At 42.4% G+C, this 27,008-nt stretch overlaps 1 protein-coding gene across 7 annotated transcripts in view; it reads right to left on the bottom strand.

The window, feature by feature from the left end:
- Hectd4 (HECT domain E3 ubiquitin protein ligase 4) overlaps positions 1-27,008 on the bottom strand; it is a 211,979-nt gene that overhangs the window by 63,895 nt on the left and 121,076 nt on the right. For 6 of the 7 annotated variants that reach the window (XM_008847507.1, XM_029570593.1, XM_008847508.2 and 3 more), the window contains exons 33-49: positions 25,962-26,108; positions 25,056-25,240; positions 22,927-23,080; positions 21,675-21,955; positions 21,277-21,466; positions 19,511-19,592; positions 17,304-17,506; positions 16,177-16,312; positions 15,196-15,378; positions 14,607-14,771; positions 14,065-14,234; positions 12,971-13,086; positions 8,124-8,227; positions 4,870-5,031; positions 4,600-4,748; positions 3,488-3,567; positions 3,020-3,183 (exon numbers count right to left, since the gene is read on the bottom strand). In XM_008847507.1, the coding sequence (XP_008845729.1) occupies positions 3,020-3,183; positions 3,488-3,567; positions 4,600-4,748; positions 4,870-5,031; positions 8,124-8,227; positions 12,971-13,086; positions 14,065-14,234; positions 14,607-14,771; positions 15,196-15,378; positions 16,177-16,312; positions 17,304-17,506; positions 19,511-19,592; positions 21,277-21,466; positions 21,675-21,955; positions 22,927-23,080; positions 25,056-25,240; positions 25,962-26,108 (2,671 nt within the window). The remainder of the gene's footprint in view (positions 1-3,019; positions 3,184-3,487; positions 3,568-4,599; positions 4,749-4,869; positions 5,032-8,123; positions 8,228-12,970; positions 13,087-14,064; positions 14,235-14,606; positions 14,772-15,195; positions 15,379-16,176; positions 16,313-17,303; positions 17,507-19,510; positions 19,593-21,276; positions 21,467-21,674; positions 21,956-22,926; positions 23,081-25,055; positions 25,241-25,961; positions 26,109-27,008) is intronic. The other variant, XM_029570590.1, reaches the window with a different exon arrangement.

Here is a 27,008-nt window from a genome sequence, read left to right as displayed (position 1 = left end):
AAAATTTACAGCCAAATTTGAAAGAGATGCATCCTACCTCAGGAAAATATTATTGAATATGTCAATTGTGTTGTAATGATATGCTTCTTCTAAGTATGTTGTTATTAAATAAATCATTTTTAAAAATTAAAAAAAAAATCAGAGGGAATTGTATTAGTTCAAAAACCTACTGAAAAATTACTCATACGATAGCCCTACATGAGTCCATGAGTACAGTTGGAGCTTATATAACAAGAAACGAAGACATGAGAAACCTCTCTTTGATTTGTTGGCCAGGATAGTCCAAGAGACTCCCAAAATTACACAGGCTATTGCCACAGTCCTTGATTGCCTCCCAGAACTTGATGATAAGACCCTATTGCTAAAGACAGGGCATACTTCGGACACAGGATTTGAAGTAATGGAGCTGGAACTGACCTGGAAGCCACCTCCCCTGAAGGCTAGCTTTCATAGTTTTGGAGAGCACTATGCAAGCTGGTAAGGGAAAACATCAATCTATTGTCCAACCCTAGCTTCAAGACCTAAGAACCACATCAATGACCAGCACAACAAACAACATTGGTACAGTAGTGGCACTTTTATATTGGAGGTAATCAACAGCTACCTACTTGGACTTAAAGCCGACTCAATGGGAGGAAACTCATGTCTTGTACTCCAAATTTGCCAACTATACATAGCTGGAGAGATCATAGAGCTTAGAGAAAACCCAAGCCTCTCATATTCCTAGATAAATGCTATGTCTTACTATGTGCAAAATATGGATCCTTAAATTTACAGACAAGTATCCCAGTCACCACCCATCAAAGTAGCTTCTTTTTCAACAGACAGAGATTATTAGAGTTATACCACTGCTCACACACAGATTTTCTGTGAATTGGTCAACCCTAAGTTGCATCTAGGATGCAACCTCTACATCTAAGACTCTTGGAACATAGAACAAGGGATGAAGAGAACACTAATACATCTCTCAATTCTCATCAATGAAGCTCCCTCATGCAACAGAGGGCCAGGAACACAAAAGGCTATAAATGGCCAAAACACAGAGAATAAGAATGGGCAGAGTGTGGGTCCTTGGACAGGACTCCTATATTGAGGTCTACACACCTAGGGCTCAGGGACCATTGTGGAAGAGGAGGTGGAAATATTGTAAGAACCAGGGAGGAGGTGCATGACCATACAGAAATAGTTCTACAGGCTCCTGGGACCCTTCTCATGCAAACCTACAGCAATGGTGTCAGCATGCACAAGACCCATGCAAACTTAGGCAGAAAAAAACCCAGCACCGAACTATGGAAATGAACAGCAAGTCCTAATCTTAGCTGAAGAATTATTGGCAGCTGATTACTGCTAGGTGAGGAATGTCTTATTGAAGAGAGAGACTCTAGATAGACTGACTAAACCCAGGTGGATGAACTTGCACTGAGGGACATCTGGGAACACTAACTTCACATAATAGGCCTTAATACAAATGAGAGAATATATGAACTCCCGTGGGGGGGCAAACTATGGGAGGGTGCCAAAGCAGAAGGAATGTCATCCACCCAAGGCTCAGGGACCATCTCGGAAGAGGGGGCAGAAAGAGCCAGGGAGGAGATGCATGACCATATATATGGAAAGAGAGTCCTACAAGCTCCTGGGAACCTACCTGTGTGATTCTAGGGCAATAGTATCAGCATACACAAATCCCATGCAAACTCAGGCAGACAATAACCCAGCATAGAACTAGGAAAATGAACAGACTTCAATCTTATCTGAAGGAATGTTGGCAACTGATTGCTACTAGATGAGGAAGAGCTGATCTTCCTAAAACAAGGGACTCTAGATAGGCTGACTAGACTTAGTGGACGGAACTGCACTGGGAAACGGCTGGAGACACTGACAACCCAGTGGGCCTTAATAGGGATGACAGAGTATAAGGGCTCCAGTCGGGGGTGGGGGGCAATGGGAGGATGCCAATGGGGACTAGGGTATAAAGATGATTAAGACTGAGATGCTCTCAATCTTACACAAATACACAAAAAATCAAATAAAAAATATATAAAATAAAAAAGATGATTTTATGTATGAAATACACAAAAATTCAATAAATTTTTTTAAAAATTAAAACAATTTAAGTTTGGAGCTGGGTGTAGTGGTACATGCCTGTAGTCCCAGCCCTTAGGAGGCAGAGGCAGGCAGATCTCTGTGAGTTCAAGGCCAGCCTGGTCTACATAGTGAGTTCCAGGACAGCTGGGGCTACAGGGAGACTCTGCTTCAAAAAGACAAAAAAAGAAAAAGATAGATATCATCAATGTCTGGCTCACTGTTTCATATTTAGAGGTTGACACAGTGCTTGACACACAGAAGCTCGTTAATATTTGTTGAACAAATGAAAGCATGAAGCAGGTCAAGAAATGCTGCCTTTCCTGAGACAGGAAAACTAGGGAAGCAGAAGTTCTGGATTCCAGGCAGAGCTCAGTAGTTTTGACATCTATTTTGCTATGTTGCCTAGGCTGCTGGGTATATGAGGATGGCATCTGAGTGCAGCCTGGGATGGAACTATGGATATGGGGCTAGCAGCAGTGATAATGTCCCACAGAACATTAGGTGTTACCAGAAGCCCATGAGATTTTGTGTGTGTGTCGGGGGGATGGGAGGTGATGAGGGAGAGGAATTTTGAACATTTGAATCTTTACCAAAGGATTACTCGAATCTTCTGACATAGCAAATGACTCAAGAGGGTCGTTTTCACAAGCTACCTTCAGAATCATTTGAAAGGACACCAGTGTTCTTTCCCTTATTAAAGAATGATGGCTAAGAGGAGGTCAGAGTAGGTTTGCATTTAATTCTAGATAGAACATTACCCAACAGAAGACTGTGGGGTCAACAAGAGGAAGGAACTGTTTGCTTGGGTTCACTGTGCCCTTCTATCATTGTGTGATGCAGGTGATGTTCATACAGTGGCCTTTCATTTTCCTCTTCTGGTCAGGAACACATTACTAAAAAGAATTTGCTCTTCTTTCTTATCAAAGTAACTTGCCTTTTTCTGAATGTGAACCACAGGCCACATCCCACCAGAGACATCTTCCAGGTATGGTATAAGGCGCTGCCCGCAGTATGTGAAGTATACCCGGCCTTTGGCTGGCTGCCCCGGAGGAGGTGGAGTTCCCTCAGTCCTCTCCCAGCCGATTCCTGCCACATCACCTGCAGCAGAGAGCAGGAAGGGCATCACACATTTCCCCCTTTACTATCAAGTATACTTCAAATTTGTAGCCATGTGGATGAGGGACAAAAGTGGTTGTGTCTCCTGAGTCATCAGATGGAGGCTCTAAGGATAATAGCTTTGAGAGCTGTGGTATAAACTAAGGCACAGCAAGGACAAATATTTGGTTTCACTCAAAGACAAATGCACCATTTCCAATTGCTAAATTTATTTAACTTGAATCATCTAGATCCAAGTCTAGTACCCACATAAGCATGTGGAATAAGAGAGCCCTGCTGCACTCACCAGGAGAGAGGGTGACATCTAAGCGGACACTCTTCCACTGCAGCAGACTGGAGCCATTGTAGTGCACTGCTCGGCCATTGCTGGGTAGAGAACAAGAGAGCCAAGGTTGAGACTTACCAGCTTTGTGAAGGGATAGAAGAAAGGACCAGGCAAAGAGGGCTATAGCAAACCACAAGCCATCAGAAATTCTAAGAGCAATCCTTTCCTCAAACATGAATAGATTTCCACCTGTCCACACTATTCCACCTTTAGTATTACAGCAGCCACGGCAGCACCTCCCAGACTCACTTCACAGAATCATGGTATATGGGATCAAATATGTCGGGAAATGAAGAGAAATAAGTTTCTTATTGCGGGAAAGCTAGGAAGGAACCATAAACATCCAAAAAGGAAAATAACATGCTCATGTCCCCAGACTTCCTGAAAGACAGAATTCAATTCTGGCTTCCCAAATACCATAAACACCTACTAGGAAGCTACTTTCTCTGGGATACTGTCATGGTTGGCTTCAGTTGTCAATTTGACACACCTGGAAACAGGATGCCTCAGTTGGGAAATTTCCTCTATGGACTGGCCTGTGGGCATGTCTGAAGCATTGTCTTGATTGTTGAGTGACATGGAAGGATCCAATCCAATGTGGGTCGTGCCACCCCTGAGCAGGTGGTCTTTGGTTGCATAAGAAAGCAGGCTGAGTATGGGCTAGAGGAGCAAGCCAGCAAACAGTGTTTCTCCATGGTCTCTGCTTTAGTTCCTGCTTCCTAGTTCTTGCCTTGAGTTTCTACCCTGGCTTCCTTCAATGAATGGGATGTGTAAGACAAATAAACCCTTTTCTTCCTAGTTGGTTTTGGTTAGAGTATTCTATGACAGCAATAGAAAGCAAACTAAGACAGATACGGACCCACTTTTTTTTTTAAACTTTTTTTTCTTTTTTGAGACAAGGTTCCTCTATGTAGCCCTGGCTGGCCTGGAACTTGCTATATAAACCAGGCTGGCCTTGAATTCAAGGAGATCTGCCTGCCTCTGCCTCCCGAGCACTGGGTTTTAAAGATGTGCACCACGGTGTCTAGCAACACATTTCTTTTTTTTTAACTGAAGCAGTAGCAGTCACTCACTTGTGAAAAAGGCAAGTGCCCACTGGATTTGTCCATGCCCCATCCCGCTTCTCAGCTTCTGTAGCAAAGCCAAAGGAGACGATTGGGCCGGTGTCATCATCAGTGTCTCCATAGGAAACAATCTCAATTTCCCAGTAAAAAGATGGGGCCTGAAAGGACACCAGCAGGCAGTGATAGTCAGAGGGCAACAACTGGTCAGGGCCTACCACCTGCTGCTTCTTTCCAGTTTGAAGGATAGATAAAAGACAGGGTTGTCATGTGCTTTCTTACCTGAACTGGCAGAGGGGAGGTGGCATAGATGAAAGTGCCCCGGGGTAGACCTCCTCCAGCACTAGGGTCAGCCAGGAAGGTGACAGAGGTAAGGTGGGATGAGAACATGCAGGCACGCACTGGAGGGAACACTCGAGAAGGGCTCCAGGTAATCTCTTTGGGCTACAGTGGGGGATAGGGGAAAGAGATTTCACTCAATAGAACCAAAGACACAAATCTCATTACTTTCTCAAAGAAAAAGATAATTTTTATCTGCTAGGATTAAGATATTGGTGCAGGGTGTTGCAGAGATAGCTCAGCAGCAGTTGAGAGTGCATACTGCTTTGCAGAGGACCCAAATTTAGTTCCAGGCACCCACATGAGCAGCTCACAACTGCTTGTAACATGTGTTCTCAAGTGCCCACACATAAACATGCACAATTACACATAATTAAGAACAATAAAAAATAAATCTAATATGTATTTATATATACACGTTTTATTTATTTTTTTGTAGTGATAGGGACAGACCAGAGCTTCATATGGTTAGGCAGTTCCCATGAGCTACTTCCCATTCTTATGTATACATTATTTGGACATGATTGTGCACGTCTTTAATTCTAGCACTCCAGAGGCAGAGGCAGCTGGATCTCTGTGTGAGGTCAGGCTGGTCTACAGAGTGAGTTCCAGGCCAGTTGGACCTACATAATGACACCTGCCTTTAAAAGCTAAAAATCAAAACAACAAACCAAACAAACAAATGAGTGTATCTCCCCCACTCAAAAAAAGGGAATTCTAGAGCCGGGTGTGGTGGTGCATGCCTTTATTCTCAGCACTTGGGAGGCAGAGACAGGTGGATCTCTGTGAGTTCAAGGCCAGCCTGGTCTACATAGTGAGTTCCAGGACAGCTGGGGCTACAGGGAGACCCTGTCCCAAAAAGACCAAAAAAAAAAAAAGAAAGGGAATTCTAATTGTTAAAAAAGGAGGGGGAGGCTGGAGAGATGGCTCAGTTGTTAAAAGCAGAAGACCCGGGTTTGAAACCCAGCACCCCCATGGCAGGTAGCAACTGTCTGTAATTCCAGTTCCAGGGTATCTGATGCCTTCTTCTGTCCTCCACCAGCATTGCATGACACGGGTGCACTTACACACATGCAGGCAATACACTCAAGCACATAAAAAAATAAATAAATTATCACCTTGGCTATGTCCAGTCCTATTTCCCTGAAATAGCCACTCTTAACCCCAACTGCTAATTGCAACACTCAGTTTTACACTTCTCCTTCTCATTCATACTACAACTGGTTGCTCTCCCTTTAAGCAACTTTTCCCTTCCAGTACTTTCACAACTTTTCTCTTCTAGTACCTTCATCCTCACAACTTTTCTAATACCCTCATCCTCACAATTTTTCTCTTCCAGTACCCTCATCTTCACAACTTTTCTCTTCTAGTACCCTCATCCTCATATAGTCCCATGTGCTTATAGGACAGTCTTAGTTCAATCCATTCAGAAGTTATATTGCAATGATACAATGTTCAGCACAGAGCTAAGCAATGACACAGTGCTGACAATTTCCTTTTAGGTTAGTAGCCTTACTCTTTCACTTTCTTTTTTTTTTTTTTTTTTTGGTCTTTTTGAGACAGGGTCTCTCTGCAGCCCTAGCTGGCCTGGATTCGCTATGGAGACAAAGCTAGACTCGAACTCACAGAGATCTGCCTGCCTTTCACTTTCATAATAATCAATTTAGCCACTTAAAATTTCAGGCTTCCCTATCAGACAAAGCTCTCTCAATCTCTCAGTTCTGATGCATCCTATAGAAGGAACTGAAAGGTGTATGGAAAGATTTGGCTGCAAGGATGTACATCAGATCACATCTGACAATAGAGTCTGAGGGTATAGATATGGCACAGTGTGGCAGATGCTGTTGCTGGTGGGCGGCATGGAAAAGGATTCACATTCTACTGAGGAGGAACTGCTGAATACAAACACTATAGAGAAACCCATTTTCATTTTAAAAATTATAGCAGGGTGTCGTGGTGCACTCAGGAGGCAGAGGCAGGCAGGTCTCTGTGAGTTCAAGGCCAGCCTGGTCTACATAGTGAGTTCCAGGCTAGCTGGGGCGACAGGGAGATCCTGTCTCAAAAAAGATGCCCCCCCCAAATTATTTTATGTGATGAGTATATTGCCTGCATGTATGTAAGTGCACCCATTTCATGCAATGCCCTTGGAGATCAGAAGTGTTGGATTCCCCTATAACTGGAGTTATAGAAGGTTGTTAGCCAACATGTGGGTGCTGGGAATTAAAACAGGGTCTTCTGCAAGAGCAGCCAATGCTTTTTACCACAGAGCCATCTCTTTTCTATAAACACCAAAGATGGAACAAATTTTTGTATTTTGCCACTTTTTAAAATTAGTCTCAATCACTCTCTAATATCAAGTACACAATTAATGGTTTTGTGTGTGTGTGTGTGTGTGTGTGTGTGTGTGTGTGTATTGTGTATGTATGTGTTTGTATGCATGAACATGGATGCCAAAGGTCCACATTGGGTGCCTTCTTCAATTGTTCTTGACCTTATTTTTGACAGGGTCTCTTACTGGTTTGGCAAGACTGGATGACCAGCAAGTCCCAGAGATCCTTCTGTCTCTGAATCCTCAGCACTTGAATTACAGACACACCCTGCCACACCTTGCTTTTGTGTGGGTGTTGGGGATCCAAATACAAGATGTTGCATGGCAAGTACTTTACCGACTGAATCATTTTCCCAGTTTCCCCTATTAAAAAAAATATTTATTATTATTTTATGTATATGTGTGTTTGCCTACATGTTGTTTGGTGCCCATGGAGATCAGAAGATGGCATCAGATCCCCTGGGAACTGGAGTTACAGATGACTGTTAGCCACCATGTGGGTGCTGGGAACTGAACCAGGGTCCTCTGTAAGAGCAGCCACTGCTTTTAACTGCTGAGCTATCCCCCAGCTCCCTCTCCACCAAAAAATTTAAAGCTGTCTTTTTATGTTACTCATAATACAAAGGAACTAGTAAATTTGTTCCCTGCAATAATTTTCCAATAGTCAGAATGTCAGCTCAGTATGTTTTGATATGCAAAGCTGATGGCACCTCCTCTGAATGCTCTTCACATACTCATTCTAGGCAAGTGCTCTACCTCTGAGCTATATCCTCAGTTCCATATGCTCATTCTAAAATGCTATATCATGCTGCCTGTCACTCTTTAATTCTGGAGTCACAGGCTGCAAATGTGAGGCACCAGGGCTCACCTGTCTCCGGTCAGCCTGCAAGGGAGGTGGTGGGGGTCGAGCACAGTCCCGGTAGAGCATCCTAAGCCGTTCACACTGCACCTCCACAACCACAAGTCGCTCTCCTGCAAAGGGACATGGAAAACCTGTGAAACAACTCCTACAACCCCCAAGTGGGCATGGGCTCTTGAAGTGAACAAAAACAATAAAATTTACTTGGAAAGATCATTTAAATCCTAACAAAAGAAAAAATACTCAGAGCCAACGATTTACTACACATAGCTCAGTAGCAAGGCTATAGGCTCTGGAATTGAGTTGCCTAGACTTGGAGCCTGGGTGCATTACCCAGTATTTCTCAACTTCCTTCAAATTCTAGGACAACAAGAATACCTATGCCCAGCAGAGTTTTGTGAAGATGAGATAGTATAATTCAAGCAGAACTCTTAGACAAGCCCCTGGCACAGGACTAACCCTCAAAATATGAGAACTATTATTCTTATCATCTGAAAAATGGAAATCCCTTCCTCCTTCCCCTCCTTTTATCTTGGTATATAGCTAAGGTTGGCTTAAAACTCACTAGATAATCCTGGATGGCCTGAAATTCTTTTTAAATTAATTTTTTTATTTTATGTGTATGAGTGTTTTGCCTGCACGCATGTAAGTGCACAATGTATATTCAAAGCCTGCAGAGATCAGAAGACATCAGATCCCTGGGAACTGGAGTTATGGATGGTTGTTAGCTGCCATGTAGATGCTGGGATTGAACCTGGGTCTTGTGCAAGAGTCAATGCTCTAATCGCTGAGTCATCTCTCCAGTCCCCTGACCTAGAAGTTCTGATTCTAGTATCTCAGCTTCCCTAGTGATGGGATTGCTGGCACATACCACCATGCCCAGCTGAAGGCCTCTATACTTTACATCTAAACTCACTTAAAAAATAAATGTCAGCTGGGCGTGGTGGTGTTCACCTTTAATCCCAGCACTTGGGAGGCAGAGGCAGGTGGATCTTCGTGAGTTCGAGGCAAGCCTGGTCTACATAGTGAGTTCCAGGACAGGTGGGGCTACAAGGAGATCCTGTCTCAAAAAGACCAAAAAAAATAAATAAATAAAAAATAATGTCTATTGAATACCTTCTGTGCAGCAGGCATACTGTTAGATACTGATTGGTGAACATAAGGATATAGGAAGGAAATGGGATGTGCATATTCACATTAAGGAAAAGAAGACTGTGGAATGGGGTCATATGATATAAGACACAAGGTCAAGCACAGACGAGGGCAATGTTTGTATTTTAGGATTGGGAAAGGCTTAATTGAGACAATATGTACTTAGAGTTCAGGAAAGAGAATTTCGATAAACAGAGAATTCAGTTAGTATTAAGTGGCTTCATTTTTTTTTTTTTTTTTTGGTCTTTTTGAGACAGGGTCTCCCTGTAGTTCCAGCTGTTCTGGAACTCACTATGTAGACCAGGCTGGCCTTGAACTCACAGAGGTCGCCAAGTGCTGGGACTACAGGCATGCACCACCACAGCCAGCATAATTTCCCCTTTTCTTCTTCATGTCTTTCTTACTAGACATACTTTAAGGCTTTGGGGCTGCCCCCTAGCATCTTGTATTTCTTTCCTTTTTCTCTAAAACTTCCTTCTCCCAGCCATTTGGAGATCAGCCACTTGTCTGACCTCTATGCAGGATCTAAATCAGCATGGCTTCATGACTTTCCTTCTTTCTTTCCTTCCTTCCTTCTTTCCTTTCTTCCTTCCTTTCTTTCTTTCTTCCCACCACTCACCTCCTCAAGGCAGCTGCCAAGATTACTAGCTCGCCTGCCCTGAGGATTTTTCTTTAAGACTCTAATAAAATTGTAAAAGCTTAAAAAAAAAAAGAAGAAAAAAACATTAATTCAGCCAGTTATATGTTTGCTACAACAAGACAAAATTAAAATTTTGCCACATTAAAATATGACTCAGAATGAAGGGGCTGAAGAGATGCACCCATATGGCAGCTAACAATTGTCCAAAGTGCCCGTTCCCATCTGATGGATCTGGCCTCCATGGGCATTGCAGGCAAAACACTCATACACATAAAATAAAAATCAATTTTTTTTTTGGAAGCAGGGTCTCCCTGTAGCCCCAGCTGTCCTGGAACTCACTATGTAGACCAGGCTGGCCTTGATCTCACAGAGATCCACCTGCCTCTGCCTCCCAAGTGCTGGGACTACAGGCATGTGCCACCACGCCCGGCTAATAAAAATCGATTTTAAAAAAAATCTTAAAAACATGAATAAAATATGACTCAGAATCTAAGTCAAGAATATTAAAAATCTGAGGCAGTAAACTTAGGACCTGTCAGAAGTGAAAAACAAAATTATGGGCAAAAATTTTGTCATAAGCAACTTCACCCGAAGAGTCCTAGCAAACACTTTTCCTGTTAGTTCTGAGGGGCATTAGTAACTAACTATTCTTCTGCACTTTCTCCCTGGTCTGAGATCTGAGGCCCATTAGTGGTTACTGGTTTTTCCAGCTGGAATTGAAGGCACCACTCTTATCAGAAAAATTTATGGACAGAAAAGATTAGAGGGTTGCTGTTAAAGTTAAATGACCTGAGAAACGGCTAATAATATAAATAAGAAAAACAATAAAAAAATACACTAAAGTCCTTAAGGGAGCTGAGGACCTATTTCTTCCTTACAGTCTGAGAACGCTAGTCTAGAACACTAGAGCAAAGTTCACTGAATTGTGAATAGTTTCATGCAATGTCCACTTCCATCTTTGGGAATAAAAAATTAATTTTATCGGAAAAACATCCAGACATTCTAATTCATAAGAAATACAAGGGCAAAAGGACACACTAAATGACACCATAGGGGTCCACATACCAAAATCCAGACTGTGAGAAATCTGTCAACAAATAATAGCAAGCCTAGTGGGAATGCCAAGCTTTAGATTCAGTGAGATACCCTGTCTCAAAAAATATGGTAGAGAGATAGAGGAAGACACTCAATGTTGTCCTCTGGCCTCTGCTTACATGTACATGGGCAAGTGTAACCCCCCCCCCCCGACACACACACAAAGAAACAGCAGCAGCTATCCTTTAAAAGAGTTTTATAGCTCGTGTGGTGACACAAACCTTTAAGCCCAGCACTTGGGAGGCAGAGATAGGTGGATCTGTGTGAGTTCAAGGCCAGCCTGGTCTACATAGTGAATTCCAGGCCAGCTGGGGTTACAGGGAGACCCTGTCTATAAGAGGACAAAAAAAAAAAAAAAAAAAGTGACGTCCACCAAATAATTAGAATGTCTATCAAATGCTTAGTGAATTAACAAACTATGAAACATCCAAGCAATGAGATATTACATGGCCATAGAAAGGCCATAGAAAGGTGTGAACTTTATTCAGATTCTTATTCAAATAAACACAAAAGTTATTATGATTATAATGAGAAAACTAGAAAGATGAGCACAACTAGACACATTAATCTTAAGCAATTTTTAATTTATGGGGGCTGGAGAGATGGCTCAGCAATTAAGAGCACTTGTTGCTTTTGCAGAGGACCTGGGTTCGGGACCCAGCACCCACATAGTGGCTTACAATCACCTATAACTCCAGTTCTAGGTGATCTGATGCCTTCTTGTGGTCTCTGTGGGCACTGTACTCATGCCTACACTTTTTCACACACACACACACACACACACACACACACACACACACAGAGAAATAAAGTATTAAAGAAAAGAGAATTGTTCATTTTAAAAAATTTTTTGAGACAGGGTCTCACTGTAGCCCCAGCTGGCCTGGAACTCACTATGTAGACCAGGCTGGCCTCAAACTCACAGAGATTTGCCTGCCTTTGCCTCCTGAGTGCTGGGATTAAAGGAGTACATCACCATGCCCAGCATGACATTTCTTTTTTAAAAAAGATTTACTTTTAAAATTGTGGGTGTGTGAAAAGAAGGCATCAGGATCTCCTGGAACTGGAGTTAGAGGTGGCTGTGAGCTACCATGTGGGTGCTAGGAAATGAACTCAGGTCCTCTCCAAGAGTATAAAGTTCTCTTAACTGCTGAGCCATCTTTCCAGCCTCTATGATTATGAACAGATCTTAGTTTTAGGGACATATACTAAAAATATTTACAGATATTATGATATCTAGGATTAAAAATAATCTAATGTCCTCTATGGCCCCTGCTTGTACACACATGGCATGTTAACCCCCAAAACACAGACAATATAATATTCAGGATTAAAAATAACCACAGCATTGGCAAAACAGATTATGGATACCAAAACAGAATTGTTTACATTATTTTATTTTTTAATTTTTTTTTGAGATAGGGTCTCACTGTATTGAAGATTGTTCTCAAACTTACTGTGTAGACAAGGATTACCTTGAACTTAGGATCCTTTGCCCTCAATTTTTCAGTGCTAGGACTACAGGCATGCACCAATACAACCAGCTTATATAGTGCTAAACCTAAGTCTTACTGCATGCTAGGCAGGGCAGGCAGTCTACCAACTGAGTTATATCTTAGCTATGTTTGCACCTCTTTTTAAATACAAACCACCCCCTAAGGAAGTATGTCAGTGCAAACTCCTGACTTTGAATTTGAATACAGTCAAAACAACAATCAGAATGTACAGCTATTTCTTCAGCTCATAATAGTTCTAAGAGGGAAGTAAAAGCAATGAATTAATATGAATGTAGAAAACACTCTGGCATGGAACTGGTAATAACTCAAGTACTGCTTTCCTGGCACTGTGAAGAGCATTGTTGGGAACTCCAGCTGTCCTGTGTGTGGGACACAGTCAGTGTCCTATATGACACCACATAGGCGCTAATCAAGCTGTACTAACCAGGGGAGAGGCAAGAACAGGCACTCACCAGCACTGCACTCCTGGGCTACTAGGTTAAGAACTTCCACAGCTGCTGGACACTGCTGTATGAATTCTTCACAAAACAGGCTGTCTTCTAAAAGCTGGGCCATGACCAGGCATGCTCTTTATGTTAAAAGATTTATAATATTTCATAGTCATCAATGTTCATTCTCTGAGAAGTCAATTGTGAAAACATTTTAATCAATCTTATCCCCCCCTCCCATTTATACTTTCTATTTTTCTAAGGTAGACTGGCTTGGAAATGCACAATTGATTCTCCATATTGATGGGTCTGGACTGTGGATTCAAACAACCACAAATTGAAAAACTGCACCAGTACTGAATATGTATATCCCCAAAACAACACTACTAGTACAACAATTATTTATCCAGTATTTACAATGTATTAGGTAATAGAAGAAACCCAGAGATGACTTAACAGTCCATGGGAGGATGTGTAAGTTCTAGGCCATTTTATATAAAGACCTGATCATCAGCAGGTTTTGGTATTTAAGGATGGTTCTATACCAATTCCCCACAGACACCACAGAATGATTGTTTAAGTAACCCTTCTCCCAGAGCAAGAAGGACCTCAAGGCTGGAAAATCTATATACTGATTTCTCTTACTTAATTCACCACACATTTGAGAAATTTCTGAAATGTTCCATTGTCAAGAGAACTATGTTACTCTTTTTAATGGTAAATACATTTATTTGCAGGAAAAGATGTCTCCTTTTGGACACCAACACTGTGAGCATTCCCTGATGTTCCTGTCATCAGGTTGGAAAGTGACAGACCAGATGCAATGTCAAAATCCATTTAAAAAGTGGCCAAGTGATTCCTATGGCAAACAAAGTTCTACCAGAGTAACCAGGGCAGTATCAAGTATGAATTCCACAAATCACATTTCAATAGTTCATTCTCTTAGGAGAGTGGCTCGTGTTTATTTTGATACACAGAAACTGAGGAACATAACAAATTGTGGTAAAAAGACAATGGCTTCTGTTATTCAGCTGGCATGGGCTATGGACCCTCTAAGCCCAGGCCAGTCCTCTGCCCCTATGTTTGCCCTACCTCAGTGATCTAGAAAGAGGGCTCACCTTGTTCTTATTTCAGCCAGGAGCCGGACAACAGCCATCACCGGTGCCGATCCATCTCCTGTTGCAGGAAGTGAGGTGTGAATAGAGAGACTTCCCTCCTGAGGGAGCAGCATGGACTGGACTGCCTGTACTACCTTCTCAGTAATGGACAGCTTATGAAGAGGCAGTGCCTGATGGCAGGAGTGAGGGGCAGGGCAAAAGTTAAAGTTGTTAGTTTATAGAAAATGAAGATATTATAAATATGAGACTAATACATTTCAGTAAAATAAAACAAAATCACCACAGAAAACTGCAAACCAAATCAAAGCGATAAAAAATAAAATCTATAGAATATTTCTAGTTAACAACTGAATTCTACCATCCAGATGAAAATTTTCATACAAATGTTATTATTACATATACTGCTTACAATTGATATATAAATACATATTGCAAATGAAATTTAAGATCATGCTTCTTTACTGTATATGTGTTCATTCCTCCACTGCAATGAAGTTACCATTGCAGTGGCACTTTACGAAGCACTTAAAACATCACCTTACCTCTGACCTTGGAACACAAAGTCTAGACAATGGAACAGTCAATGTATCTGATGCTTGTGAAGTCTTTCGGCAGTCTATGGGTGGGAATCTCACTGTAGCTATACCTTCCTGCTCATTGATAGAAGCCACAACTCCAACACTTCCTGATATTCCTCTACCTAAAACCTGGAGACAGAGCTGTATTAGTACTACTTGCCAGTGTGATATGTAAGCAGCTAGCTAAAGTGACAAGAGGGAAGAGTCCATTTGCAGCTGTCATTATCACTTACTCTATTGTGGATGCCAAGCCCAAAACATGAATTAAAATAATAGGTCCTCAACCTTGTAAGAGAACAATATGCTATCATCTCACACTTTCAGTTCTGAAATACACCATAGGATACAAGTGCTGCAGCTAACATCATATAGTAACTACTGCCTTAGCATGTGAATAACGTACAGTATGGTGTAGATTAGAACTCATGAGTTTCTCAGATTCATTTTTTAGCATGAACTAATGAGGTCCATCTGGGTGAATGATAGCTGTCTTAAGATGACCAGTTCATCAATAGTCGAAAACATTGACTTGAGGAAAGTAGTGGTGGGTTACCTGGACCTCAGATCCTATCTTGATCGTCTCTTTAAAGCCTCCAAGTGCACACAGAGCAGCCACAGCCTGGCGTGCGATCCTCTGAAGTTTGGCAAGTTTCCTGCCACTGCTGCTGCCATTTTCCAGAATGCTTTCTGCATATTTCCCCAATTGAGGAATGTACATCAATGCTCGGGACAGAACCTATGTATAAGGAGTCCACACACCAGGAGATAAAGCATTGTTTGTTGACACCAAAGATGATGAAATGTCTACAACAATGCCTTGAAGGAACTCTAGCTATGGAAGACATACAAAAAAACTACGAGGTTGTGGCCAGTGACATTCTAGCCATAGGCATCTTAATCAGATGGAAGTGGAATTATACAGCTTCAAAATAGGAAAGAATCCAACACTGTATTACAAAAACCACTAAAATCAAGCAATCGTTTATCCGTGGGAAAGCCATCATCACATACTATCTGCATCTCAATGTTCAATTACCTTTAGGACATGTTATAAGACATTCACTTGAAGAGTAACAGTGGGAAGGGGAATTGATTACAGAGCTCTGGATTCAGGCATCTGGACTACTTTTGTAGTGATTAAGACAGAGTACTTGGGCAGTGTGATCACACAGAGGCCTCCCTAGGACTACTCTGTGAGTACACTGACCATGTCCAATAAATCAAGGATAGGTGATCTTCCAAGGTCAGTACCAGTCTGATGCAAGCAAGAAGAGATAAGGATTGTCATTCTTTCCCTGATAATACTGCCCTAACTTCTGTAAAGTCAGAACCAACGGTGACAGGAGATACAAATTAACAGAGTGAAAACTACTCAATCAAAGCAAATTCCAGGGGAAAACAGTCAACAGGTATATCTAACTAATTTGGGAACGTTCTCTTTACTAAACTATCTCTTGCTGTAAATGATTCTAATGCTGGTGCATAATGTTAGTTCCTTCTTCCCTTCTCAGATAAACAGCAACCTCATGCTCACCTTTTCTGCTGTTGTGGTCCATATTTGAGCAGCATTTGATTCAGGTGCCATCAGCAGGCTATGAAGCAAGGCGATCACTTCTGCAGCCATACTGTTTGCTACATGCCCACTGATGAAGGGTCGGACAGGATCAGTCCTGCGCCAAGGAAAATAGTAGATGTATAGTGATGTTTAAAGGTACAGAAAAGTAGATTTCAGGGTTAGTGTCAGAGGGAAACATTTTCCATTTATACAATAAAAAGTGATTTTGTTGACTGAGAAAAGACAAAGAAAATTAAGTCTAGGAAGAAATTGCTTCCCACATATTTTTTTGTGGTATGTGAAGAACCCTCAGTGCTATGGTTTGATTATCTCTTTGTGTCTCCCAAGGGTCCATTGTGATTAAAAGTGTGGGCCCAAGGTGATGCTAATGGGAGGCAGTGAAACTTTTGGGAGGTTGGAGACTTACCTTTGACAGGTTCTCCTGAGAGGACTCTATAAAAGCCTGAGTTTGGCTCTGCCCACTTTCCCTTTGCTCTGTAATGGTGTGTGATGCAGCCAAGAACTGGTGCAATGCCAGCACTGTGCCCCTGAGCCTCCAAACCAGAGCTGCCAGCACTGTACCCCCGAACCTCCAAACCAGAGCTAAACAAACCTCTTATTAAGTTAGGAAAAGCTAACTAACACATGCTGAGACAATGGATCTCAATTTTCTTATCACATAAGACACAGCTATGCCTAATGTGAAGGTGCAAAACACTAGGCACAAGCTCCCCAGAGGCAATACTCAACATGACTCTACTCCCAAAAAGAAAGGTATATGTTCAGTTGGGATGGTTGGGAGTACTCTTTGCAAAACAAGAGTTTACTATCACTCAGAATACTCTAGTTGTCAAAGTCCACTTGGTCGAAGTACCTTTCTAGGCTTCCATGACAACCTCAGTAATACCTGGATGGCCCTCCCGCGGAACAGTCCCAGGTAGTGCTTTGGGAGCAACTTCTACAACAGATAAATAATTTTTGCCCCTACTTCTTATTTTCAGCAGGTTAAAGGGATGGTAGATTAATTAAAATACTAAAAAGTGAACACATTTTGCAGTCAATCTGGAAGAATATAGACAGGTGGTACCTCCTTGCGGGAGGTTTACCTGGCAAGTTCAGAGTTCCTCTCTCGGCAGATGGAGGTTTGGGCAGTCTTCTTTTTGTCACCTGTGGACAGCCCACTCACAGTCTCTGGGTTAATGGATTCCACTGGTGGCCCAACACTGACGATAAGGCCTGACTGTGCCCACTTGGTTGCTTTCCGGAGGGCAGCTGTGGCCTCTTCTGTGATCACTTCACAACAACCACCCTGGGGATTGGGTTGAAGACATCTGGATTACTCATTTCATTCTTCCCAGTGTGGGCACTTTTAAATCTCTTCCCTTGATTGACAAATCTATTTAACCTCACCATGGCAACAATGAGGCTTCCAAGCTTTCTTTTTTTCTTTTTTTTTGAGACAGGGTCTCTCTGTAGCCCCAGCTAGCCTGGAACTCACTATGTAGACCAGGCTGGCCTCAAACTCACAGAGATCTGCCTGCCTCTCTGCCTTCCAAGTTCTGGTATTAAAAGCATGTGCCACCATGCCCGCCTCCAATCTTTCTTAACATTACCTTGACTGACAGGTTTAAAAAATGATTCATTACTGCTGCTTTTACTGCTTTACTGATTTGTGAGCCTGAGCATATTTTATGTTTTCATAACCTTCCATCTAAGATTTTTTGTTTTTTTTTTGAGACAGGGTATAATAATAACCAAGGTTGGCCTTAAACTTGCTATGTAGCTACAGATTACCTTAAACTTCTAATCCTTCTGCCTCCACTTCTTTAGTGCTAGGATTACATGTGCATATATCACCAGTCATGGTTTATGTGGTACTGGGGATCAAACTCTGGACTTTGTGCATGCTAGCCAAGCACTCTACCAACTGAGGTATTTCCTCAGCCCTTGTAATTCTTGAATATTTATTATTTGATTAGCAGTTCTTCATTTCTTTTCAATTTCAAAACTGCTTTTAGGCTATGAAACTTTCATAAGAGGGCCAAGAAAAATTTGTGAGTTAAAGCTAAGAGTTCTCAGCCAGGTATGGTGGTGGACTTTGTGCATGCTAGCCAAGCACTCTACCAACTGAGGTATTTCCTCAGCCCTTGTAATTCTTGAATATTTATTATTTGATTAGCAGTTCTTCATTTCTTTTCAATTTCAAAACTGCTTTTAGGCTATGAAACTTTCATAAGAGGGCCAAGAAAAATTTGTGAGTTAAAGCTAAGAGTTCTCAGCCAGGTATGGTGGTGCATACCTTTAATCCCAGCACTGGGGAGGTAGAGGCAGGCAGATCTCTGTGAGTTCAAGGCCAGCCTAGATTACATAGTGTGCCACAGTCAGGACTCCCTAACCCTAACCCTCAGATTTTTAGGGATCTGTTCAAAAAAAAAAAAAAAAAATCAAGACAAAACAAAACAAAACAACTAAGAATTCTTGGAGTGGGGATATAACTCATTTGGTAAAGTGGTTGCCACGCACTTATAAGGCTTTGGATTTAATTCCCAGCACTGTATAAACTGGGCATGGGGGCAGACACTTGTAATCCCAGTATTTGGGAGATGGAGGCAAGGGATCGGAAGTTGAAAGTTTATCTTTGGCTAACCTGATAAATTGAAGGTCTCTAGACTTCCTCCCCTTTCCCCTCCCCTTTCCCCTCCCCTTTCCTCTCCCCTTTCTCCTCTCTTCTCCTCTCCTCTCCTCTCCTCTCCTCTCCTCTCTCCTTTCCTTTCCTTCCTTCTTTAAGCTGAGGTTTCATTTATGTTGCTCAGGCTACCCTCAAATTGAGCTTCAGTTGGGATGATAGGCCTGTATCACACCCAACTGAACTTTTCTTTTGAGACAGGGTCTCACTATGGAGCCCTGGATGGCCTGGACCTCACCATGTAGACCAGGCTGCCCCTGCCTATACAGAGTGTTGGGATTAAAGGTGTGGGCCACCATACCCAGCCTGAACTATTTTTAAAAATTTTGCATTTATTTATTTTTATTTTATATGAGTGTTTTGCCTACATGTTTGTAAGTGCACCCTGCAGAGTCCAACAGAGGGGGTTGGATCCCCTGGAACTTGAGTTATGGATGGTTGATAGCCACTATGTTGGTGTACCATGTGGATACTAGGAACTGCACCTGGGTCCTCTGCAAGAGCAGTCAGTGTTCTTAACCACTGAGCCATCTCTCCAGTCTCTGAACTAACTTTAAAAAAGATTTCTTCTGAAAAACTAAAGTGTGACAAATGCTTTTCAATCACAATTTTCCCCATGCGGGTTACCTTAGTCATGTCCCGATCCATCTTCACAACTTTCTCCATGTTGGCACCAGTACCAAGTCGAAAGGGCCGTCCTTCTGAGCTACTGCAAGAGGGAAGAGGGAGAGAGTGACCTTAAGGGGACAATTAGAAGGGGCCCTGTGTTACCCAGCAACCAAGTAATGCTCAGGTCATCCTTAGATGCTAAAACTGGTTTTTATTTTATTTATTTAACTGGGGGTCTGGATCTGTGTGCGTGTGTGTGCGTGCATGTGTGTGTACTATGGTGTGCATGTGGACATCAGAAGACAATCTATGGGAGTCAGTTCTCTCCTTCCACCATGTGGCTTCTAGGGATTAAACTCAGGTCATCAGGCTTAGTGTAACCACTTTTACCCACTGATCCAAGTCACCAGTCCTAAAACTGCCTTTTAAAATTCATAGACTCCAGGCTGGGTGTGGTGGTGCATACCTGTAATCCTAGTAGTTGGGAGGCAGAGGCAGGTGAATCTCTGTGAGTTCAAGGCCAGCCTGGTCTACATAGTGAGTTCCAGGTCAGCTAGGGCTACAGGGAGACCCTGTCTCAAAAAGACGAAAAAAAAAAAAAAAAGACTCTGCCAGGCATGGTGGTACACACCTTTAATCCCAGCACTCTTGGGGCAGGGGCAGACAGATCTCTGTGAGTTCAAGAGCAGCCTGATCTATATGGTGTGTTCCAGGCAGAGTTACATGGTAAAACCCTATCTAAAAAAAAAAAAAAAATCCATAGACTCTCCATTTTTCAAAAAGGAAATTGCCTATTGTTTCCTAATTATGGATATTTTAGGGCATAAGACAATAGCTGTTTTTGGAGTACTGTCTACATGAAAAAAATCTACATGAAAATGAAGAACAAAATAGCAGAACAAAAATGACTCTCTGAAGCTAGCTATGGAGAGAGCCTGGCACAGAGGTACTCTAAATGCCACATCAGTCCCACAGGGAGGTCAACAGCAGCATGGATGTGATGCCCTAGGGAGAAGGACTAGATCTTTCTTCCTAATAACTCAGTTTCCCTTTTCTCCTAGAACAGGCCTTTCACTACATCTATGCCATGATGTTTCACAAAGCCAAGAATGTTTCTTAGAGATTTCTTCACCTAAGTACCGACTATGACCCTGCACAGGTCAAAGCTCTGAGTTCAATCCCCAGTACTGTATACTTGCTTTCGCCTGCCATCTGGCAAACAAGGGACACAACCATGAAGATGACTTCATGGTCAGACAATTTGTGTAAGAGACAAACGCCTGGTCTAAATTCCCTTGTGCTACATAGCAAGCCTTTTTGCTGACCTGCAAGTTTGTAGTATTTGGGCAATAATTTCAATTTTGTTTCCTTGTTGAGTCACTATATCAAATTCATACTTCAGTCAATTAAAACTTTAAAAAGTTTCTCATTTCTCTTCCTTGGCCTGAATTTACTGATGTCTAAAGAATGCCAACAGCTGAAAGCCATCTGTACTGTCTGCAAAGCTGGAGTCACTGTAGACCTCATGGGACACAAAGGCCACTCACTAGCCACATGCTTGAGCCTTTTAGTGGTTTAGACAAGAAGCACTGATTCATAGCTCACGTGCGGGTTTCTATGGCCAGAGTGGCCTTGGCCTGTGTTTCAGAGGTGATGGCAACATTGATTATCTGCTTGGGTTGTCAAGAGGGTTAGAGTAGTTACCATATGCATAGAGCTTAGCACAATGCCTGTGACATGGATGGTCCCCAGCGACATGTAGTTATTACAGTCATTACAGTCACCTCAGTAGGGGCTGGAGGACTTCATGAGAAGACTGGTCTTCCCGCTTGTGGATAAATATGGAGAGCTTGCCATCCACTGCTTCACTCTCTTCTCCAGGATCTTTATCTCCTTTTAAGGAATTCTTGGGGCTGGTTTTTGTCAATGTGGTGTCTGGTTCAGAAGCAGTTGGAGAAAGAACCGTCTGACATCCTTAAAGCAAAAATCAAGGCCTATTCAGAAAAACTGCAGTGCTGTTTGTATAGTTTCCTAATACATGAAAAACCTGGTTTGGGAATCTCTTATCCCTCCCTCTCCCCACTGCCTTTCTCCTTCATCCTGGGACATACAGAGCACTGGGCCCTGGCTATTCACAGGAAGTGAGCTCCTAGTACCATCTTCCTGTCCACGCACTTCTCACCTGGAACCACATAATCTGCCAGCTTGGCTAAGAGCAAGGAAGCGATCTTGGAGGCTGGGTCACTGGGATCTTCCTGCTCACTGTTCAGGGAGGGCACAGAATAGCTCCAAGGTGGAAGCTCAACATTCCCACAGTCCTCTACACTCATCAGCGGCAGTGCCGCCCGGCACAGCTGAAGAATGATCAGTACCAACTTTGGGGATGGACGCTGGTCAAGCAGCAGAGAGAGAAGCTTGGACACACAGGCTGGCTGGCTCAAGATGGCTTTCCCTATATGACTCCTGCAAGAAGAGGAAGAAAAGGTTGCTATGCTGGAAAGCTTGCCTGCAGACATCAGAAGCAAACATTTTCTAGGTGAGGTTGGACAAACCAGTGAGTTCAGACTTCACAATGAAGTCATAGAGTTCCACTATGTTTGGTGCAAGAGAATGAAGGTTTTGGGGTAAAGAATAACAAGTTTTTGTAACAATCAACATACTTGATTTCCTAATTTTTCTGATTTCCGATACCTCAAATTCACAGATTCAGAATGTTTCAAGGAGCACCAAAACTAACAACCCAAATGAGTAATTTTGCAGTTACTTATTCATTCCCTCATAATGCATGGTTCCAGAGCAGGGCTGTCACACAGTGCTACAGTCCCCAATCCTGATGACTTGCCATGGGTCAAACCTGTTATATTCCATGAGAAAAACATACTGAGCTCAGCAGCAGGCAAAAAACACACTATCATATAAGACTTAACTTGTAAGGCTCGTGCCCACACATGAGCGTAATTACACCCACACAGAATCAATCATATTTAAAGACAGTTTAAAAGAGCAAGTTAATTACAGGCCCTGAATGACTTTTTTCAGAGTATGTATGTGCTGGGGATGGAACCTATGGTCTTGTGCATGCTAGGCAACACTCTACCACTGAGCTGCATCCCCAGCCCTGACTGATTTTTTTTAATGTTACTCTGAGGAGGTTAAGATTTTTGGCTATGGAATATAAGTGCATATACTTGAAAGGCCAGCAGCTGGTGCTATCAAGGAGTAAAGCAAACCATAACACATAGTTCCCCTAGATAATCCTCACATTTGGGGACTAAATACTATGTTTCAATGACCTTATTTTCTATCATTTTTCTTAAAGCAGTAGTGTGTCAAAAAAGCCTACAAATGTGGACATTCCAAAAGACAACGAAGCAAAAGGCAATCCAGCCACTTGAGGGAAAGTAGACTGCTCCCTAGGGCAGGCCCTTCCATACCTGGAAAGGTCATTGAGAAGACTCAGGACATCCTGCAGGGCATCATTCCCAGCAGCCTGGTTGCCGCAGCACTCAGTGGCTCGTGCAAGGTGGTTGGTGAGGAGGCTGGACACCTGACGAGCCAGCCCTGAGTGCACAGCCTCTGTGGAGCCACCTTCAGATTGAAGGAAAGAAAGTGTAGTGATTACTCAAGGAAGCAATGCCAGCCTGTGGGCATGTCAAGTCCTCCCCCTTCTCTCACTGCATTAAAGACTCCCTTGGACTCATTAACTTTTATATTGTTCAATGTCTCATTAGACAATATCTATACATCAAGAAGTTAATGCCCTAGGTGTGGTAGCACCTGGGAGGCAGAGCCAAGAAGATCTCTGTGAGTTGAAGGCTATCCTGATCTACATAATGAGTTCAGAGTCATCCAGAGCTACATAGTGAGACCCTGTCTAAAGAGAAAAAAAATATCCAGGCATGGTGGTGCATGCCTTTAATCTCAGCACTTTGGGAGGCAGAGGAAGGAAGATCTCTGTGAAATAGATGCCAGCCTGCTTTACATAGTGAGTTTCAGATCAGCTGTGGTTATAAGGAGATACTCAAAAAGAGAAAAAAAAAAAAAAAAAAGGCTGGAGCGATGACTCAGAGGTTAAGAGCACTGGCTGTTTTTGCAGAGGAACCAGGTTTGATTCCCAGCACCCACATGATGGCTAAAACCATCTGTAACTTCAGTTTCAGGGGATCCAATGCCCTCTTCTGACCTCTCCAGACATTGTATGACATCAGTGCACCTACCTACATGCAAATGATACACTCACACACATAAAATAAAAAAATGTCTTTAAAAAGGCAAAAAAAAGAGTTAATTGTTACTCTAAAAATTGAAATGTCAAGGGGAGACTTTATTCTAAAAACTAAATACAGTTAACTCATATACAACAGAAGAACACACATTGATTTCCATGTTCACTATAGAAGCTAACCCTAAATAACCTTTATAAAAGGCCAAAGACTTAACAGCATTCTGTGGGTTTCCTCTGTGCTTCTAGATCCCTGAGCCTGCAAGGTGCAGTTTGTTTGGCTCTGCAGTCCTCTTGCTCATGTCACTTCCTGAGAAGCTTTGCTGGATCCCTGGCTCAACCCATCTGTAGAAGCCACTGTACTTTCAAGCATATCATAACCATCTCAATTATGACATTGGTTGCACTATAATTATTTATTAACCAGTCCATTTCCTTTGCCGGACCATAGTTCTTATAGGCAAAAGCAATGGCTTACTCATCTTCCGCCTAGACTTTAACAGGCTCTCAAGACATTAAAATGCATAGTAAAGCCAGGCATTGTGGCACATGCTTTTAGTCCCAGCACTTGGGAGACAGAGGCTGGCTGATCTCTGTGGGTTCAAGGTCAGCCTCATCTACATAGTAAGCTCCAGGCTAGCTGGGGGCTGGGGCTACAGGGAGACCCTGTCTCAAAAAGACCACCAAAAAAAAAAAAAAAGCATAGTAAGGGCAGGAAGATTACTCTGTGGGTCTGTGGGTAAAGGCACTTGCCACCAAGCCTGACCACCTACGTTTGATTCCTGGGATCCACATGGTAGAAGAACAGAACTGACTCCACAAGTCAGAAGACATCCACATCCATGCCCATGGTACACAAATTCGTGCACGCACACACACACACAAATAGATATACAGTTTTTTAAATCCATAGTGAGTGAATAAGTAGATAAAGTATATGCATAGATCTTGGACACTGTGGGGAAATCTGTCCTTCAGGTTTATGTTTTAAGTTGTAGATTAGTCACTGAAAGTACAATTTGGAAATATCCCCCTTGAAAATGCAATGGCAGAATAATTTCATAAAAATATGTATGTGGACACTTTCATCTCCACATATTTATGTGGAAACTATCTTCTCAATTTGGGGGCTAGGATTCCCCTTTAGGGGGTCAGGATGCTGTTTGGTGCCACAGGTAGCTGTCAGTTTTCACAGAACCACACTGATGCAGAAGTTGTGAACTTGTCAGCTAGTGAAGCCCACCTGATTATATAGCTTAATGGAGTCCTTCTCTGCCCCACCTAGCACCATCACAGCAACAGAAGCTATGGAAAATATTAAGTTTGAGTCCCACTACTCACCTTCCTCTTTCTCCCACTCCACACAGCGGTTGGCTAGCACCTGAAAGGCAGCCCAGGCCATGGTGGCTACCTTCTGCTTCTTGGTTTGCTTCTCACTGGAGCTCGACTCAGTCTGACTGCTCAAACTGCAGAGTCGGTCCATGAGCTGCACAAGGCCACTGCGGACCAAGCACTTCTCCTCACTCCTGGTGAAGGAACAAAAGAAGAATGAAAGAATGCAACTGACCAGCCTTTGTGAAACTCTCAGGAAGGTTCAGATTATGGGAACTAAATCAGTATTCTTCTTTGTTGAGGATGCTGCATGTACAATTAACACAAAACTTTTTTTTTTTTTTTTGAGACTGAACCCTATAGCTCCAGCTGGCCTGGAAGTAGCTCTGTAGACCAGGCTGGACTTAATCTCACAGAGATCTACCTATTTCTGTCTCCTGAGTGCTGGGATGTATAAAGATGTATACCACCGCCACACCAAGCTCAGAACTCTTTTCTTAAATAACTTCCTTCTTAAAGTAACTTTAAATTCAGGTTTGTTTTCATAGGACAACAAAATTGAAAGTGATAAGATCAACTTGTTAATAGACAAAAAAAATTTTTATCAAAAGGACATTCAAAGAATGGGCTCCATGAACACTTGACATCTTCAACAATTACGTGACCCAAGAAAGAAAAGAAATGTGCTGATGCAAAAGATTTTTGCCAAATATATATTTTTTGACTCTCCCTGTCTCCACAATATAATATAATCCTAATAATAATATTTGGTCATACAGAGCTCAACATTAAGGAATTTATATAGGAACTTTAGATAGGAACTTTCAGTAGATAGAATCTTTAGGAGGTACCTTCTGCTTACTTGACTACATTGGAGTATAAGTCACACATGGTAAAGGACATGTCCACACTCACCTGGTATAAGGTATGGTACACAGGAGTCCGATGCTATTTGCACAAGCAATAGGGTAACGAGCACACAGAGACACGACAGAGGTCATGGTCTCACCAAAGGCTTCCTGCACCTGCTCAACCATCCCACCACAAGTAAGTTCTTCAATTCTGTGAGACAAAAATTAAGCATAGGCTTCCTGAAGATGTCAACAATAGTGATTGAGTCTAGGGAAACATAAGAGCTCTTGTAAAAAGACCAGTTCCCAGGTGATTCCATAACTGAAGGGATCTGGAGATCACCAAGCTCGTTGCCTTAAGCTACAGGACCACAGAAGACTGTTGGGTAGGATTTCTACAGACACTTCAAACAACAGTCTACACTCAAGAAAACCTTGGAAAGTCCTGGCTTAGGGAAAGCTAAACAGAATTCTGTACTGTAGGATTTTTTTTTGAGCCTTTAATAAGCTAAGGCATACTTGTACTTATAAGAGCAGGAGAAAAAAAAAAAAAGCAAAAAAAAGCTGGGAGTGGTGGCACACGCCCTTAATCCCAGCACTCGGGAGGCAGAGGCAGGCACATCTCTGTGAGTTCGAGGCCAGCCTTGTCTCAACCCTGTCTCAAAAAGACCAAAAAAAAAAAGACAAGAGCAGAAGAATGGTTATACATTTCCCAAAGTTGTTTGATAACAAAACCAATTATTTGAGACATATCTAAAAGAGAGTGTGAAGCGCTGAGTACCATAAATGTACGGCTCAGTGGGTAAATGTACTAGCTAGACAAGTCTGACAACCAGAATTTGAACCCTAGCACTCAAGTAAAAAAGCTAGATTCAGGGGCACACATCTTTAATACTCACATTCCTATAATGAGATGGGAGGCAGAGGCAGGAGAATTAGCCTGAAGTTAACAGGCCAACAAGACTGGTGTACACAGTGCAGCAACAGAAACAAGAGAGACCCCATCTCAACAAGATAAAAGGAAAGAACCCATTCCCAAAAGTTGTCCTCTGACTCCCACATGTGGGGTGTGGCAATTGCATGTCTATACACACACAAACACACTCACACA

This window comes from Nannospalax galili, unplaced genomic scaffold, assembly GCF_000622305.1.
Source record: "Nannospalax galili isolate Female #2095 unplaced genomic scaffold, S.galili_v1.0 scaffold120, whole genome shotgun sequence".
In the NCBI taxonomy this organism is placed as follows: domain Eukaryota; kingdom Metazoa; phylum Chordata; class Mammalia; order Rodentia; family Spalacidae; genus Nannospalax; species Nannospalax galili.
Note: the sequence above shows the minus strand (reverse complement) of the source record. Positions and strands in the feature narration are given on the sequence as shown.